At 43.1% G+C, this 16891-nt stretch overlaps 2 protein-coding genes across 2 annotated transcripts in view; one reads left to right on the forward strand and one right to left on the reverse strand.

Annotated features, from left to right (window-relative positions):
- nf2a (NF2, moesin-ezrin-radixin like (MERLIN) tumor suppressor a) overlaps positions 1 to 4668 on the reverse strand; it is a 49933-nt gene extending 45265 nt beyond the window's left edge. Inside the window, exons 1-3 of the mRNA XM_083644179.1 lie at positions 4168 to 4668; positions 1680 to 1805; positions 1410 to 1532 (exon numbers count right to left, since the gene is read on the reverse strand). Of these exons, the coding sequence (XP_083500305.1) occupies positions 1410 to 1532; positions 1680 to 1805; positions 4168 to 4284 (366 nt within the window). The 5' untranslated portion in view covers positions 4285 to 4668. The remainder of the gene's footprint in view (positions 1 to 1409; positions 1533 to 1679; positions 1806 to 4167) is intronic.
- A 533-nt stretch (positions 4669 to 5201) lies between these two features.
- fbxo21 (F-box protein 21) lies at positions 5202 to 15551 on the forward strand (the record flags this gene model as incomplete). Its single annotated transcript, XM_083643909.1, has 12 exons — positions 5202 to 5419; positions 6045 to 6180; positions 6520 to 6629; positions 6841 to 6962; positions 7838 to 7984; positions 8211 to 8347; positions 8483 to 8619; positions 9336 to 9515; positions 10198 to 10330; positions 11041 to 11231; positions 13001 to 13158; positions 14709 to 15551. 12 exons carry the CDS (start codon positions 5202 to 5204, stop codon positions 14954 to 14956), a joined length of 1917 nt encoding a protein of 638 aa, XP_083500035.1. The 3' UTR covers positions 14957 to 15551.
- Between the last annotated feature and the right edge of the window lie 1340 nt (positions 15552 to 16891).

The following is a 16891-nucleotide window of genomic DNA, read 5'->3' on the forward strand; positions in this document are numbered from 1 at the left end:
ACACAGTATGAGGTGTGGAGAAAGGGCAGTGGTATTACAGTATGTTGCAGTGATTCCACACAGTATGAGGTGTGGAGAAAGGGCAGTGGTATTACAGTATGTTGCAGTGATTCCACACAGTATGAAGTGTGGAGAAAGGGCAGTGGTATTACAGTATGTTGCATTGATTCCACACAGTATGAGGTGTGGAGAAAGGGCAGTGGTATTACAGTATGTTGCATTGATTCCACATGGCTGCACACAATCAGAGCAGCACAGCGGAGAAGGTGTATTACAGAGAGCGACGCTCAACAACTTGTCAGAAAGTATGTGGACGCCTGCCCCCTGCTGGCATCTGATCAGAATAGTAAATAAGCCGCAGTGTAGACACATAATATCAACTCAGTGACTGGTGGGGTAAGTGGAGTAAATCTTCAGGTACCTGCATGATCTGATCCTGTACAAATCCCAGTTGAACATGATCCCCACCCCTGCCTCAGTATGTTTTTCATTGTTATTATTTTATGTTCAGAGAACCCACTTCTAACCTCTTGTGTTCTTAACCCCATTCATCCAAGCATTCTGCCCACTGGCCAGCAGGGTGTGAGAGGCCTTTAGAAACCCACGGTGATATCAAGGTGGACAGACAGGCAGGGAAAGCAGAGGGCGTGTCGGTCAGTGACAGAGTAGGTGAGCACAGTGATCTTTCTGGTCAGGCCTTAGTGGTGTGATGGGCATGTTAGTGGGGCTGGATGAGAAGAGTAAAAGCTCAGGTCTTTCAAGGGTACTACACCCAGAACCAAAAGAACAATATGAATAATATCCAAATCCATTTGAGTTCATTCAGTGAATAATTTCCAGACTGAGTTAGCTTTAAAGTGTAATTCTGCACAGTCTGAGCTTCTCTCCGCCTATGACACCATTTTGAAAAATGCAAGAAAGTGAGCGTGAAGAGCGGAGGAGATTTGGGGTTGTTGAAAAGAGGATAGACGGGTGTTTTGTGTGTGTGTGTGTGTGTGTGTGTTTTCTTCTCTATTTTTTTTTTACCAAATGACGTATTTTAGGGTAATTCTCCTTGAACACTACTGCATCTCAATCTGAACACCAGCTGCTCATTTTAACCACCGGAGGGCGAAAATACGGCACCGGCACATTTTGCTCAAATGTTGACAAAGTACAACATGAGTGTATTGCATTGTTATATTTCATAACTACATAGTAATAAATACCAGCTTACAACTCAAAAAGAAACATTTATTTTAGTGTGGAAATAAAACACAACACTAGATGCATGACCCAATTTCCCCTCAAGGATAAATAAGGTTTTCTGATTCTGATTTGATTTTTTTTTTTTTAAGTGTGGGGGGGGGGGGGGGGTTGAACGTCATATGAAAAGCCCAATGAGCAAATGGTGGACCTTGTATAGTTACCTGTAGGAAAAAGAGATGCTTTGTGATATCTTGCACTAACTCATCCTCCGCGTTTTCGGGGTAGAACTTGGCCAGGAAGTGAAGGGTGATCGGTTCCTCCTTGGGTACCTCCTGATCCAAAACCTGCAAAAGTGAACCAAAAGATACTGAGAATAAACCTCCACGTGCTGGGGAGGAGAAGCCATTCCCGTTTCATTGCCACTGGATCTATTAGCCGGGTCCACCTGGCTCATGTCGTCATTGCGAGGAGAGGAACGCCAAATCCCATACCTTTCTGTCCATCTTCAGCCAAGCCACTGTGTCCTTGATGTCGTACTGGAGCCCGAAGAACCAAGTCTCCCTCAGGCCCAGAGTCCGGCACACCAGGTCAAAAAGGTCTTTGCCCTTCCACTTGACCTGCAACACATAAAGGGATCTAAAACAATCTGCACCCGGGAGAAAAAGAGAAAACACGGAGCTAGGAGATGGGATTAGCTCTGTAACTGATTGAGCACATATGTTGGTCTTACGCAAGATACGGATTAAAAGAATTGTGAAATCAACACCTACAAAACACAAGAGAGATAATACGCAAATGCAGTGAAACATTGTGAACAAATGTGTCGCCTCCGATGAGCAGATCCACTAAGCTTGCTGCTTTCTCGTAATGCATATGAATAAGAAGCGCCTGCTTTATCCTTTAGTTTAGAAGGTAAAATATTCACAGCTAGTCGTAAGAAGCTGCCTCTGCTTAGCCCAGAGACATCAGGGCATCTATCCTATCCTAACCTCAGTCTAGTTCAAGGCAGGGAGCCATATATGTTCTCCCCATCCAGCTGAGTCTAGTGATGGGGAAGGCATATCAGATGCCATATCCAATTTAGATAGCTTTAATCTCAAACCTCTTTAGCTAACTATGGCTGCAAGCTTTCAAGTGCATTCAAGGTTAGCGCAGAAGAGGCAAAAAAAACAACACGGTGTGGAATAGCCGAATAGGGAGGGATATCAGTTCCGAGCTCACCATGCAGAAGGGATGACAACTACAGCCAAAGTTAATTTAAATGAGCTAATATGCATGCAGGGGTCAATGGAAATTCTCTGTCTAGATGAACAAGCCCCACTAATTGTTATTTTCACAAAACCCATTGATACAATTATCATCCCAGCACAGAAAATAGAAATTGCAAACCTGCAATTGACATTCTACTGCTGTAATTACCAACTGCAAACCTTGCTGGGGTTCCTCCCCTTTAAGTACAGAGATGGTCTCTGCAAGTAATTCTCATGCCTTTTTGCTCTGGCACATCATCAAGCAAACTATCAATGAAACCAGTGACACTGCAACGAGGCCCCAAAATGAATTTTAAAATATGAAATGATACCAGCACAAGTTAGATTGGTTTTTGGTTCAAACCGCGGGCTGATAGACAGAGCACATCAGTAAGTGCTTGGATTGGGCTTTTGACATTGATTGATTTGTTCCTATATGCCTGTCTCTTATAACCAGTTTCACCGTATGTTCATAGTTACTTGCTGCCACCTTGTGTCAAAAAAGCAAACTCCTGTGTTTTTCCTCTTCTACCACATATGCAGGTAATGCTGTTCCATTGGGGCCCGCAACAGTTTAGGGCCTGTCCTCTATCTCACCACTATAATAACATCATAAATCTCTCCCGATCTATGATACTGACTACTACAGTATACACGCAGCCACTACGCTTTAACAGTAAGTACGTATATATAGTACTCAATGAGCCAATGCATCTGCTCCATGGTGTCACATACATCATTCATAAATAACATACAATACAATAATAACATAAACCAGTTTTACATAGTATTTTACATAATGTCAAGGTGCTGTCGTGGAATTTCCAGGTTGCCAGGGAAGATGGTGAATTAGGAGTCCACAAACATAATACTTTAACTCCGAAATAATGTTCTAAGACTGAGGAATGATCTCAGACAGTTGAATATCAGTTTAGTTGCACTGTTCACACAACAAACAAGCTGGTCCATTGCAATGCAGACAGTGCTCGCATATCGTTCATATAATTCTCACTCTAACATCTGTTCTCTAATTCACCTCCTTCGTTATCTTCTGAGATGTTGTGCCAGCAGCATTTCTCAGGATGTGGTGTGAGAAGTGACCTTGACTGTTTCAATCTTAAGGCTTTCTGCGCTCTCCTATCTCGCTGCTTCCTAACATACTATCATTTTAAGAAGGAGCCATTGTCTGGACTTCTCTAAAGAGTGATCGCAGCTGTGCTCAGACCTGTACTGAGTACACCGACCCTTAATAACCCTATCCGCCTTGGTGAAAAGCTATATGGGTATAAATGTGTACCAAAAATATTCAACAGTGTGCCACCACCAAATATGTTTTCATCTGTTATGGTGCTCCGACACCACATTTTGCCAAGTATAGCACAGCAGTCTGTTTTGCATTGTGACCAGGGCCTCTTGCATTGGGGTCGGGCTTGTTATGCCACTGCTATCAGCCGTTGGATCATGAAAATGAATTTGATTTGCATGAAAAAATCAAATCTGCTGATAATGTGTCCCCCCACTATAGACTCAAGAATTTGCAAAGCAGTCTAGATAAGATATTATGTTCACCCTCAATTGATTGACATCAATAACAGCATTATAACAATTTAAGCCCAGAATATAGCACTTTGCAAGGGGAGCTGAGATCAATGGATCAATTCATTTTTACTGTTATGACCCTTACAAATAGGTTGAATGAAATCAAATCATACACAACAAAGTCACACACCTCGCAACTGAACTCCATATCAGATTCCATTGTGCTGATCCTGACGTTGAAGTTCTTCTTCTTGGCTTTTCTCCTCAACGAGTTAAGTCCCATTTTTGCTGCTAAAGCACTTGCCATGATGAATAGCTATAGGTCGCTACTCGCCGTTCTGAAGTTTAATTCGCACAGAGTGTGTCCTTTGGCATTATCCAGATAATCACAGCTGTGCATGTGACGAATCCAGGCAGCTCACTCAGCTAACGTGAACAGCTAGTCTAACTCAAAACATAGATAAATGGCTCGTTATCAAACTTTAAACAACAGCTTGAAAATTGAACATTTCCTTCATGAGCCAGGTATTGTTCATTAACATATTATAGCTAATCGTTTTGGGTATTAAATGACGAAAGCTTCCAATGGAAAAGTTATCAGAGAACATGTTTTGTTACCATCAAAGCTTTGCTAACATTAGCTAAGCTAACTAATAATTGTATATCCCATATCCAGTACACGCCCCTATCATGTATCATCATATATCCACATCATGAAATCCTTTGACGTTTAGCTGGTAACGTTATTCTCACAGTGATGGGCGCATCCAGATCCCTTTTAAAGAGTACAACCGCAAAGTTATCCTGAACTGCAAACCCGAGTGTTGCTCATATATTCTGCTAGTGTTGATGCTAGTGAATTAGCTACCTTAGCTAGCACTGCTGCATTCAAGTACTGTCCAAAATATTATAATTAGTGTAGCTCACATGAACGATCAACACAGTGATACATCTGTTAAAGTTAATAACGGCAAGTTATTGGTTGTTGTCCATTGTAAATAATCATTAAATTTGCCATATGTTTCTATTTTCACTCGTTTCACACATTTGGGTTACTTGTCTACTAACCCGAGGAGCCGTGAATGCAGCACAGCTTTTTCCTTCCTCTTTGCCCGACCAACCAATCAAATGCGCTATGCCTCGTCTGCCCCGCCCCAAGTTCGGCCCCCTGCGCCATAAAGGGGCGGGGCCTGGAGAATGAGGTAATCGGGGTAAACAGTAAAGATGGCGACGTCCGGAGAGGGGCATCTCAATCTAAACGGGGTTATTTCGGAGCTCCAAACTAAAAAATTGACGGACCTGCCGGCTGAGTTGCTCGAACACATTTTGTGCTTCCCTGTCCTCAAACATGTCGACATCTCTAACGTTTCATGCAGCTGCAAGCGGCTACACGACGTCTGCCATGGAAGGGGAAAGGTCTGGGGACACCAGTACAAACTCAGGTGCTGTATGATGTTTTTTACAGTACGTCTTCGGAGTTTTGACTTGGTGTTTTCGTTACTTCTCTTCAGAAAGAGCTTCCCCTGTCTGTTAATGCAGTTTTCAGTTCAGACTAAAATCGCTCCTCGACCTCCGTTGGTTCGTTTACTGCTAAATCCCAGCTGTCAAACGGTTGACGTTCTGCTGATGCACCAAATCCATCATCGCGCAGGCCAGAGAGAAGCTCTCCTCTGCAGACAGAAGCATGTCAATCTAGAAAAAGCTTCACAAGTCGCAGCTCAAACTTGATTTTGCTCGGTATGGCCGAAAAGGAAGTTGTGTAACCTTGAATGTGTTGAATAATGGTTGAATAACCCGAGAACTGCAAGATAGGGGAGCTCTTGCCAAAACCAAAGCCCTCCCCCTGACTCACTTGGCTGTGTGTGCCACATTACTCTGCTGATTGCTTTTCCCTGTACAAAGAGAAGACCAGTCTGCAGTAAACAAATTAACTGATTTGATAGACTGTAATATGTATTACTGTTTTAGTCAAGGGGTCGTTAAATTAATTATGGAACTTTCACATTCATTCATTCATTCACTCATGGATTGTGACTGACTATATTTACCATTTACTGCTTTTAACAGATGGCCAAGATTGCAGAAGTATTACCGTCAGAATGAGTGTTGCGACTGGCTAAGAGAATACAGAACACGCCATAGAGTTGGTATACAAATAAGAAGGACAGTGGAATCAATCTCCAAGAGATTCTTCACAGAGGTTGTGAGTAATCCACTTAAATCATTATTACATTACCATATGCATTAGATTTGGCTGGTGCCATAGTAACTTAAAATAATGCTAAATAAATGACAAATCCATTCACATGCATTATTCAAGTTAAGTTTACGTGATTGCTTGATGTTTAGGACAACAGCATTTGTCACTATGTCAAGATTGTGGTTTTCCTCTCCCAAGAGATGCATTATACAGTCAGTGCATCGTTATCATCATCTAACTTTGTGAACAATTGGCTGATCTGGTGTAAGTGTGTTTGCATGTGTATGCATTAGAAAGTGTGAGCTTGGTGTGTTCGAACTAACCCAGAGATCTGTAACGCAGCCTTGCGTTGGCCAGGTGCTGGGAGATAGCTTTGCAGAGATCGAGTCGCTTGGAGCACCAGAGCACTTCTGTGAAGACGAGCTCCTCTTCATACTCAATTCGGATAAGAGGTGAGTCCGTACCTCAGCGGGAGACAGTGCTGGCCGCAGCATACCACATTTGGCAAAAATTCATTAATTAATTGGTCGTGTTAATCCTCTCTGAGGCCCTTTGTGATTATGAAAGCTCTTTTTTTTTTGGCTGCCACTCTTTCGCCCGTGGACCTCCATTCATGTTTCCCTCCAATTCTTCATCCCCCTCTCCACCTGTCCTCTGCCCTAGGAAAAGCTTGACATTGAAGTACTATGCAAAGAAGATCCTCTACTTCCTGCGGCAGCAGAACATCCTGCGGAGTTTGAAGACATTTCTGGAGAAGCCTGCGGAGCAGCAGTTGGCTCTAGAAGGTGAGGCATTAGTGCAGGTGCACCGTGTCTATTCATTTTCCATTTACTTCTGTTTTCTATGTGTCAGATTGTAGCGTACATATGCCGTGGAACTATATATATACAGTATATAAATATATATATATATATATATATATATATATATATATATATATATATATATATATATATATATATATATATTTATTTATTTATTTATTTATTTGTGCATAATTGTGCACATAAACAAACAGGGAGGGACATGCTCTCTTCCCCTCTCTCTGTCTCATGCGGCAGCTAGACCCATATACTCGAACGTCAGCTTGACGAGGGGGTCACAGGGGAGTCCCCAGCAAAATGAGTAAATTGTGTGCTATTTCACTAGGATTACAATGACCACAAGTTAGCCCAAGGAGAGAATGTAGTGCATATATACTTGGTAATAGCTTTCACTCGCTGTCCTGTTATCTCCCCATCTACATTATATTATACTTGCGCTGTTTGCGTCAGCTGCATCGTGTCACGTTTCCGGGGAGCTGCACGCCAGCTGCGCCGGCAGGCTCGCCAGTCGTGGCGCAACCCTCGACCCCCGGGACCAACGCCTAGGACAACTGCCGCTAGGAAGAACAACATCCCATTAACCGCACAAACACAATGCAATACTTCGTACGATACAAAATACACCAGAGTAGAGCAGTTCCGCACCCAATCTACACCCGATACACAACCTGACTTGTGTTCCTAGTTCCACCTTGCTACAAGGATGAGACGATGCTCGCCTGTTGAAATGTTTTTGTCCTGTATTCCATTATGCATCTTTGCAGACATTTTGTCATTTCAAATCTGAAATGAACATGTTTTGTATATTCTCTCTTGGTCTCCTCTCTTATTCAAAGGTGCTGTGCTGGTGGACCAGTATTGTAACCCGTTGGCAGATGTCACCCTGGACGGCATATCGGCCCAGCTGGACGAGATCGCAGACAAGGTGAAGAAGATGCTGAGAATCAAGAACCCGTCCCACCCCAGCCTGAGGGCTGCTCAAGGTGGGCTTTCAACTCCAGCAAGTAACTGACGATAAAAAAAAAAGTCTGCTTTGTCTGTGTTTGAGGCTCCTCTGCTTGAGCTTCTTCTTCTTCTCCCAGCCAGTGCGTTCTGAGAAAATCAATCAAAATATGTGTATTTGGGCAGATATGTCAGCCGCATAAGATTCACATTTCCCCCCCTCAGCCGATGTTCTTATGAAATTCTGTTTTCTTTTCTACGATGTAGGGGACTGTTTTGTCGTAGAGGAATTTGAGCTCCAGAGACAGGTGGTGTGTGCCCTCAATTCTGTCTTATATGAGCAGCTTCAATACAAGGGCAACGAGTTTGATTACTACAACCCTCTGAACTCTTACGTCCACCAGGTAGATCTCTCTCCCCGAGAACTTTGCCAATTTCTAAACCTCAAGCTTTCCTACCATTTCCCCCCCGACTATTTTCATTGATTTTAAAATAGACAGTATGGATCAAATGACCAGGCAGTGTTGTTTCTGATCTAGGTGCTACTACGCCGTACAGGCATTCCCATAAGCCTCTCTGTCCTCTACATGACTTTGGCCAGGAAGCTGGGTGTTCCGCTGGATCCTGTCAACTTCCCCAACCATTTCCTACTGCGCTGGTGCCAGGAAACAAGAGGGTACGCTTTGTAATGAATGCGGCTTACGTCCCACTAAACACGATCCTTGGAGTTGGCGGTGTCATTCATGCGGTGCTCAGTAGGGGGTGTGACTCTTTGGGTATCTCACGATTCGAGTCAGATTCCTGGCGGGGGGGGGGGGGTCAGGTTTTGATTCAAACTCAATTCTCGATTCAGTAGATTTCAGGATCTACTCCGGTCCACTGCGTGCGAAGAAAGGTGGTGTAGCAAATTATGGCATGAAAGCAGAATAAAGTGTTTTTTTTTTAAACTGATTGCAATAATGTGAACAGTACACACAGAAAGGCAAACCTAAGACAACAGGTAACATTTATTCACGCTAAACCTGCACAAATAAAAACAGTATTTCTCAGCTCAGTGACTTCAAGAAAAATGAGTTAAAGTAAGAAAAAAAAAATACATTATTGGGAGTTGTGAATCCATTCAGAATCTTGGAAGATAAGAATCGCGATTCTTATGAATCGATTTTTTGGGGGGGGGGGGGACACCTAGTGCTCAGGGACTTTTAGCGTCACTTCAGGGGAAGAGCTGAGCTTGAATGTTCATGTCTATCTTGAACCAGCTATTCAAAATTCTATATCCGCTCATCTATAGTTGGCTAATACCAAGAGGCTGGATCAGGTGAATCAAACACGACATCATTGGAGTTTTGTTGTCTGCGCGTTACATTTACACATTGAACCTTCTCCCTGCAGCAGTGAGGACATCTATGACTTTGTCTACATTGATGCCTTCGGTAAAGGCAAGCAGCTGACTGCCAAGGAGTGCGAGTACCTCATCGGCCACCAGGTGACGGCAGACTACTACACTGCCATCAGCACCACCGAGGTGCTGCTCAGGATGGTGGGAAACCTGCTCAACATCGGCAAGCGAGGGTAAGGGCTGGGGAGGGTGGAACACCAAACAGTCACCGATAGCTCTGGCTGATGTGTGAATGGTTGGATGATGGGTGGGGGTCGGTGGAGGATGGATGGGGTTGATAGAAGAGGGTCTGGGCTGATATATGTTGATTAATATTACGTATTAATCAACATAATCAATGTATTAGTCTCGTGGGCCGGTAAACTGTTATCCTTTTTTCTCAGAAGCAAGCTATGACTTTTGCACTTTCAAGGACCGTTCACATCAAACGTTAACACCAGTTTGTATTCGTCTATAGCCCCCTTTCTCACACGAATTCCCGTAAAATTACCGGATTTCCGGCAACGGTAGCAGTTTCTGTTGTTCAAGATTCAAGATTCAGACAAGACACACCTTTTCCGCTTGTTTAACGTAATGCTGCCACACACAACACTGTTAAATTCCTCTGTTATCTCCTGGAAATTGCACTTAACCTTCAATTGCAGTTCAATACATGGCGGTAACTAAAGATGCTATGCTATTCTATGCTATGCTAACCACTGTGATGTCTTTATCAACTAACTAGACTAGGCAGAGCTTTGCATTGTTTCATGTTTGAGAAGTGCTAGAATCAAATGATTGGATGTGATGGTTGCTTGAATTAAATCAATGGATACATTGGGCTTTCTGGTTGAATTGCTTGGTGGTTTCTTTCAGAGAGGGCAATGAGAAATCCTACCAGCTACTGAGAGACTCACTGGACCTCTACCTCACCATCAACCCAGACAACGTCCAGTACCTGCTGCTGCAGGCTCGCCTCTACTTCCACCTGGGCATCTGGCCAGAGAAGGTGAAGCCACAGCCCAACCTGAAGAGAGAAATTCAGCACTGACTGCAGCACCATGCATCTTTATAGGCTTCCCCCCCTCCCATGATGAAAGGAGGAGGGATTATACATCGGCCTGCCATGCTCAGTATGGACGCCACTGATTGGATTTTGACAAAACATCAGGGAATGTTGCGAGTCATTGCTCTTTTATGGCCTTGTCATTACACTGATTGACCTATGAGGGGCGCTGCTGTCTTTGTTTAATTGTTTGTGCATCATACACACTATTTCAGACGCTGCTGATTAAAGTTTCACTCTGGCATTGTGAAACTTGCACTGATTAGCCTAAGAGCATCACTATAAATTGTACTTTTGGCCCAAGTGGTGCCTGCGTCATTTGTGGGAGACGAGATGTTTACGTGTTTAACTTATTGAATATGTCAAAATAACATGTAATCTTAAACAGTTTAACACAGTTTTACATGTTACTTTGACATATTTAATTGATCAATATACAATACTTTGGTATAATTACCATGAACAACCCAGTGGTATTGTTACTGCTGCCATTGTCATTTAGCCTTCCTGAAGAGGATAAACAAAGTGATTCCACCCCATCAGTCTGTCATCATTAACACAATCATTTTTATAATAAAGCATTCAACACTAATACACCTCCAGACAGACTTCACCAAACTCTTTGATCCTTTGATGTTTGTGGTCCATCCCAGGTGCTGGACATCCTGCAGCACATTCAGGCGTTGGATCCGTCCCAGCACGGAGCGGTGGGCTACCTGGTGCAGCACACGCTGGAGCACATCCAGCACAAGAAGCACCCTGTGGAGCCCGAGGTCAAGAGGCGCAGTGCCGCAGAACACCTGGAGGTCCAGTACTCTGTAGGCCTCATCATGAAACACAAGCGGTGGGTCACACTGACGCAGATACGTTAGAACGCTCTGTCCTCCAGCCAACCATCTATCCATTCTTTCTACTTCTCCTCTAGGTCAGGTTATAACTGTGTGATCTATTCCTCCTCTAGGTCAGGTTATAACTGTGTGATCTACTCTTCCTCTAGGTCAGGTTATAACTGTGTGATCTATTCCTCCTCTAGGTCAGGTTATAACTGTGTGATCTACTCCCCCTCTAGGTCAGGTTATAACTGTGTGATCTACTCTTCCTCTAGGTCAGGTTATAACTGTGTGATCTACTCCACCTCTAGGTCAGGTTATAACTGTGTGATCTACTCCTCCTCTAGGTCAGGTTATAACTGATCTACTCCTCTAGGTCAGGTTATAACTGTGTGATCTACTCTTCCTCTAGGTCAGGTTATAATTGTGATCTACTCTTCCTCTAGGTCAGGTTATAACTGATCTACTCCTCTAGGTCAGGTTATAACTGTGTGATCTACTCTTCCTCTAGGTCAGGTTATAACTGTGTGATCTACTCCACCTCTAGGTCAGGTTATAACTGTGTGATCTACTCCTCCTCTAGGTCAGGTTATAACTGATCTACTCCTCTAGGTCAGGTTATAACTGTGTGATCTACTCTTCCTCTAGGTCAGGTTATAATTGTGATCTACTCTTCCTCTAGGCCAGGTTATAACTGTGATCTACTACTCCTCTAGGTCAGGTTATAACTGTGATCTACTCCTCCTCTAGGTCAGGTTATAACTGATCTACTCCTCCTGTAGGTCAGGTTATAACTGTGATCTACTCCCTCTCTAGGTCAAGTTATAACTGTGTGATCTACTCTTCCTCTAGGTCAGGTTATAACTGATCTACTCCTCTAGGTCAGGTTATAACTGTGTGATCTACTCTTCCTCTAGGTCAGGTTATAATTGTGATCTACTCTTCCTCTAGGCCAGGTTATAACTGTGATCTACTACTCCTCTAGGTCAGGTTATAACTGTGATCTACTCCTCCTCTAGGTCAGGTTATAACTGATCTACTCCTCCTGTAGGTCAGGTTATAACTGTGATCTACTCCCTCTCTAGTTCAGGTTATAACTGTGTGATCTACTCTTCCTCTAGGTCAGGTTATAACTGTGATCTACTCCTCTAGGTCAGGTTATAACTGTGATCTACTCCTCCTCTAGGTCAGGTTATAACTGTGATCTACTCCTCTAGGTCAGGTTATAACTGTGATCTACTCCTCCTCTAGGTCAGGTTATAACTGTGTGATCTACTCCTCTAAGTCAGGTTATACCTGTGTGATCTACTCTTCCTCTAGGTCAGGTTATAACTATGATATACTCCTCCTCTAGGTCAGGTCTCAGGTTATAACTGTGTGATCTACTCTTCCTCTAGGTCAGGTTATAACTGTGTGATCTACTATTCCTCTAGGTCAGGTTATAACTGTGTGATCTACTCTTCCTCTAGGTCAGGTTATAACTGTGTGATCTACTCTTCCTCTAGGTCAGGTTATAACTGTGTGATCTACTCTTCCTCTAGGTCAGGTTATAACTGATCTACTCCCCCTCTAGGTCAAGTTATAACTGTGTGATCTACTCTTCCTCTAGGTCAGGTTATAACTGTGTGATCTACTCTTCCTCTAGGTCAGGTTATAACTGTGATCTACTCTTCCTCTAGGTCAGGCTATAACTGTGTGATCTACTCCTCCTCTAGGTCAGGTTATAACTGTGATCTACTCCTCCTCTAGGTCAGGTTATAACTGTGATCTACTCTTTCTCTAGGTCAGGTTATAACTGTGTGATCTACGGCTGGGACCCCAAGTGCACCATGAGCCAGGAGTGGATTACCACCATGAGGGTCCACCAGCTGTCCAGTGGGGCCAATCAGCCCTTCTACAACGTCCTGGTGCAGGACGGCACATGCCGCTATGCAGCACAGGGTACGGATAATACACACACACATGGTAATATTTACAGTACTGTCCTTATGGTGAATATTGTTCTAGAGTATTTGTTCCCAACCTGTGGGCCATGCGGTTGTGAGATTAAAACACATGTATGTAATATGTAAATGTAGTATTATTGTCAAAGCACTTGCATTGATAAGAACCAAAGGTTAATATCTTGTTCCATTGCAACATCACCACATAGCATATCTGCCATTTTGGCCTGAAGAAGACTCCTCTGATTGGCTGTCATGGTTCTGTGCCATTTTCCCATTGGTGCAACCAGTGTTTTTTTCAGGCCAAAATGGCAGCAGCGCTGTTGTCAAAAAAGCACCAGCAGTTTTGACTCTTGTCTTCAATACTCTTTATTATAAATCTTTGATAAATGCCTTTGCGAAATAATGAATGGTTGCAGCTTCAAGCAATAAATCAAGTCAAGTAGCCTGAATATAAATAAATCATCACTTGTCTTCAAGAGTTTATTTGCCCTTCCGTGTTTACTCTCGCAGGAAAGCATTCCAAGTAGGCATTGCTTTATTTTCACAAGTCGACAACAATGAGAACCACTGAGAGGAGATTCTCAGACCTTTTATAGTATCTGATGCATACAGCTGTAATGTTGCCAGAGTTGCATTTGTTGTAAGCAAACTTTCTAAGCATAACTTTGCTGTTTATTTGGGAGACGAGTCCAGATGCAGTGTAAGCATTACTGTGTATCTTATCGTGGACTGGAGCAGCTCAATTTCATTTCAAATATTTCATGCCCCTTAGGGAAACGCATAACACATCACCCTGCTATCTGCAGGCAGCTATACAAACAAATACAATAAAAGAAAATGTGCCAGACAAGAGTGAGTCAGTAGGTTCACACACACACACACACACACACACACACACACACACACACACACACACACACACACAAATAAATGAAAATACGCTCATTAGTGGAAAACACCAAATTATTATACAGGCATAAGAGGCTACATAATTGTATGTGCAAATTAAGCAATCTAATTGCAGACTGGACAAATTAATCTCCCTGTCTGTCTGGTATGCAGAACATTGTTGTCATGGTTATGTGTATGTCTGTCTATTGTAGACAGACACTTCACATATATTTGCATATTAATGAGAGCATTTTCTTTGATACTGCTAGGGCTATGTTATAAGATACTGTACAGTGTCCATATGAATTCATGATATATCACACATTATTATGCATTCATAAAATGTAGTTCCTCATTAGCATAACTGGTCATTTTTGATACTAGGCATCTCGTGCGCTTGATTTCTAGGCTCGATTTCTAGGCTGGCCCGCCCTGCAGCTCGACCGCTGGGCAGGCTCACTTGCGCTTATGACATCACTGATGAATGACATCACTGATGACATCATCAGTGCCCCTTTTAGATCGATAGATATCATGGTGTTTAAAGGAGAACATTAGACGGCACAAGTGCCCCCTGTTTCACTCTTTTCATTTCAGTTCATACTTTGTAAGTGAGACATTTCTTGACATCGCACTTGTCCTGTTGTTCTCCAGAGAACCTGGAGCCTCACTCCGCCCCCCTGGAGATTGGCCACCCGGAAGTGGGTCGCTATTTCTCCGAGTTCTCCGACACCCACTACGTTGCCAACGAAGAACTGCAGACGCGGTACCCAGAGGACATGGACGAGACACTGGGCACAGTGCAGGAGCTCTACCACAGACTGGCACCCAGCTCTGCGAGCCAAGACCAGGCTCCGCCTCCCGCCACAGACCCAAACAACCACCAGGCGATGCCCATGTAGCAAAGTATCTATGACCAGTATCCGGCCACCAAGGCTAATCCCTTTCTAGTCACCCATTCCCAATTCACAGTCCACCTAGCTGTTCTTTTACTTCATGTATTCTAGGCTAGGGCTCATTTACACATTCACAAGTGTAACACAAAGGTTATTGTAATAACTGCACTTGTCAGCATATTTCCAGAAACTGATGATTTGGTGCAGCAAGAATGATTAGGGGGATTTTTGCCCCTCTCTTTCATGGGTTCTTGCACAGGTCCAGAAAAGTATGGGAAGTGTATTCGGTCATTTCCGGGGGTCAAATGTGTCAAACTGTGTATATTTAGGTGTAGAAATCTGCGTACGCACAAAACAGGAAACATGCATAATGCAGTCTTTTCACCACATTTATATAAAAAAAAAAAACACGTACGTATGTTCCCACGCGTTCCTTCCTCATGAAGCTCAATCATTCTGAAATTGTGCGCACGTGCACGAGCCCGCTGGCCATGCCCCCAATTTACCATAAATGGCTTCCAACACACCCCCAATTGCCTGCTTTGCATAAAATCACAGCATTTTGTTTAGTCTGAGGAAAAATGGCAGAAGTGAAAGAGAAAGAAGTTGAGGGGAAAAGGCTTTCGCACACCTACGCGACAGGTGCGTCGGAGAAGGGCAAAACCCGACACAGTGAGAAAGAAGGAACTCCCGCACACTGTCTTCAAATGCAAATAAAAGTTTAATAAGTCAATAGAAGAATAAGGTTTCGGTCATCACGACCTTCATCAGATTCAAATGAATCTGATGAAGGTCGTGATGACCGAAACGTTATTCTTCTATTGACTTATTAAACTTTTATTTGCATTTGGAGACAGTGTGCGGGAGTTCCTTCTTTCTCAAAGAGAAAGAAGTGAAATTTCACAGATTGCGAAACGGAAGCACTGGTTTAACAAGTGGAAACAAGAAGACTCACATTGTTTGGAAGCCAAGCCTCTGGCATGACCAACAAAATGAAACAATCTGGATGGAGAAAGTAGCTAAAGCAGTGAACGCAGTGAGTTCCGAGCCAGGTAGACGGAATATAGTTTGGCACAGCCTTTATATACAGTATATTATGTTGTAACAGCCTGTCTTACTCCAAAATAATACAGGATGATCATCTGCATTTATACAAAGTTCATGTGTTTATTTGTTTCATGTAAATGTCATAATTATAATGCATGGTGAAAAGCATTTACTCGAGATGAAATGAACTTAAGGCTTGTCCCAAAAAAAAACGGTTAACCACTCACGCATCGCAATGTCAAGTTTTTGTTTGTTACTAGATTACAATGCCAACTCGCAACATCACACTAGTCGGACTCAGAAGACGGCGTACAGTACGTATGGTGTGAGAGATGTGTACCGGTACACATGTTCTCACAGCCTGTGGATTTGTATACGTTCAGAACCCTGCGTGGAACGTGGCGCAGAACACTTTTCGTGTGTATGCATGGTTTATACATTTGGCCCCAGGTCTGGAGAAGTATTGTAATTGGAAAAAAGTCTAGAAAAGGTTCTTCTATTACTGATGGACATATGACCACACATTTCCTATATAGTCACAGACGTTATGAAATGACAGTGGGTTGTTGGGGGGTGAAACTACTTTAAAACTGTAGTTTACAAAACCACTAGCTGCTTTCCAATGAAAAGTAGTAACTACATATCTTAACCACTCAAAAAAAAAAAAAGCTTGTCAAACCAAAACGACTTTCAAAAGGTAGTCCAACTAGACATCCCTACTACATCGCAGTCAATTATCGCAATTGGAGTCTGGAAACGTATATTGTTAGATGGAGGTACAACTGAACTGACACTGGCTAAAGTGTAGGTGTGTTTGATTTTGGCACGAGGGCAGGCCAACTGGTGGTGCCCTTCTGTCAATTCCTTTAAGTTAAAATTCACCACTGCACTCAG

This window comes from Poromitra crassiceps, assembly GCF_964638095.1.
Source record: "Poromitra crassiceps genome assembly, chromosome: 10".
NCBI lineage: Eukaryota > Metazoa > Chordata > Actinopteri > Beryciformes > Melamphaidae > Poromitra > Poromitra crassiceps.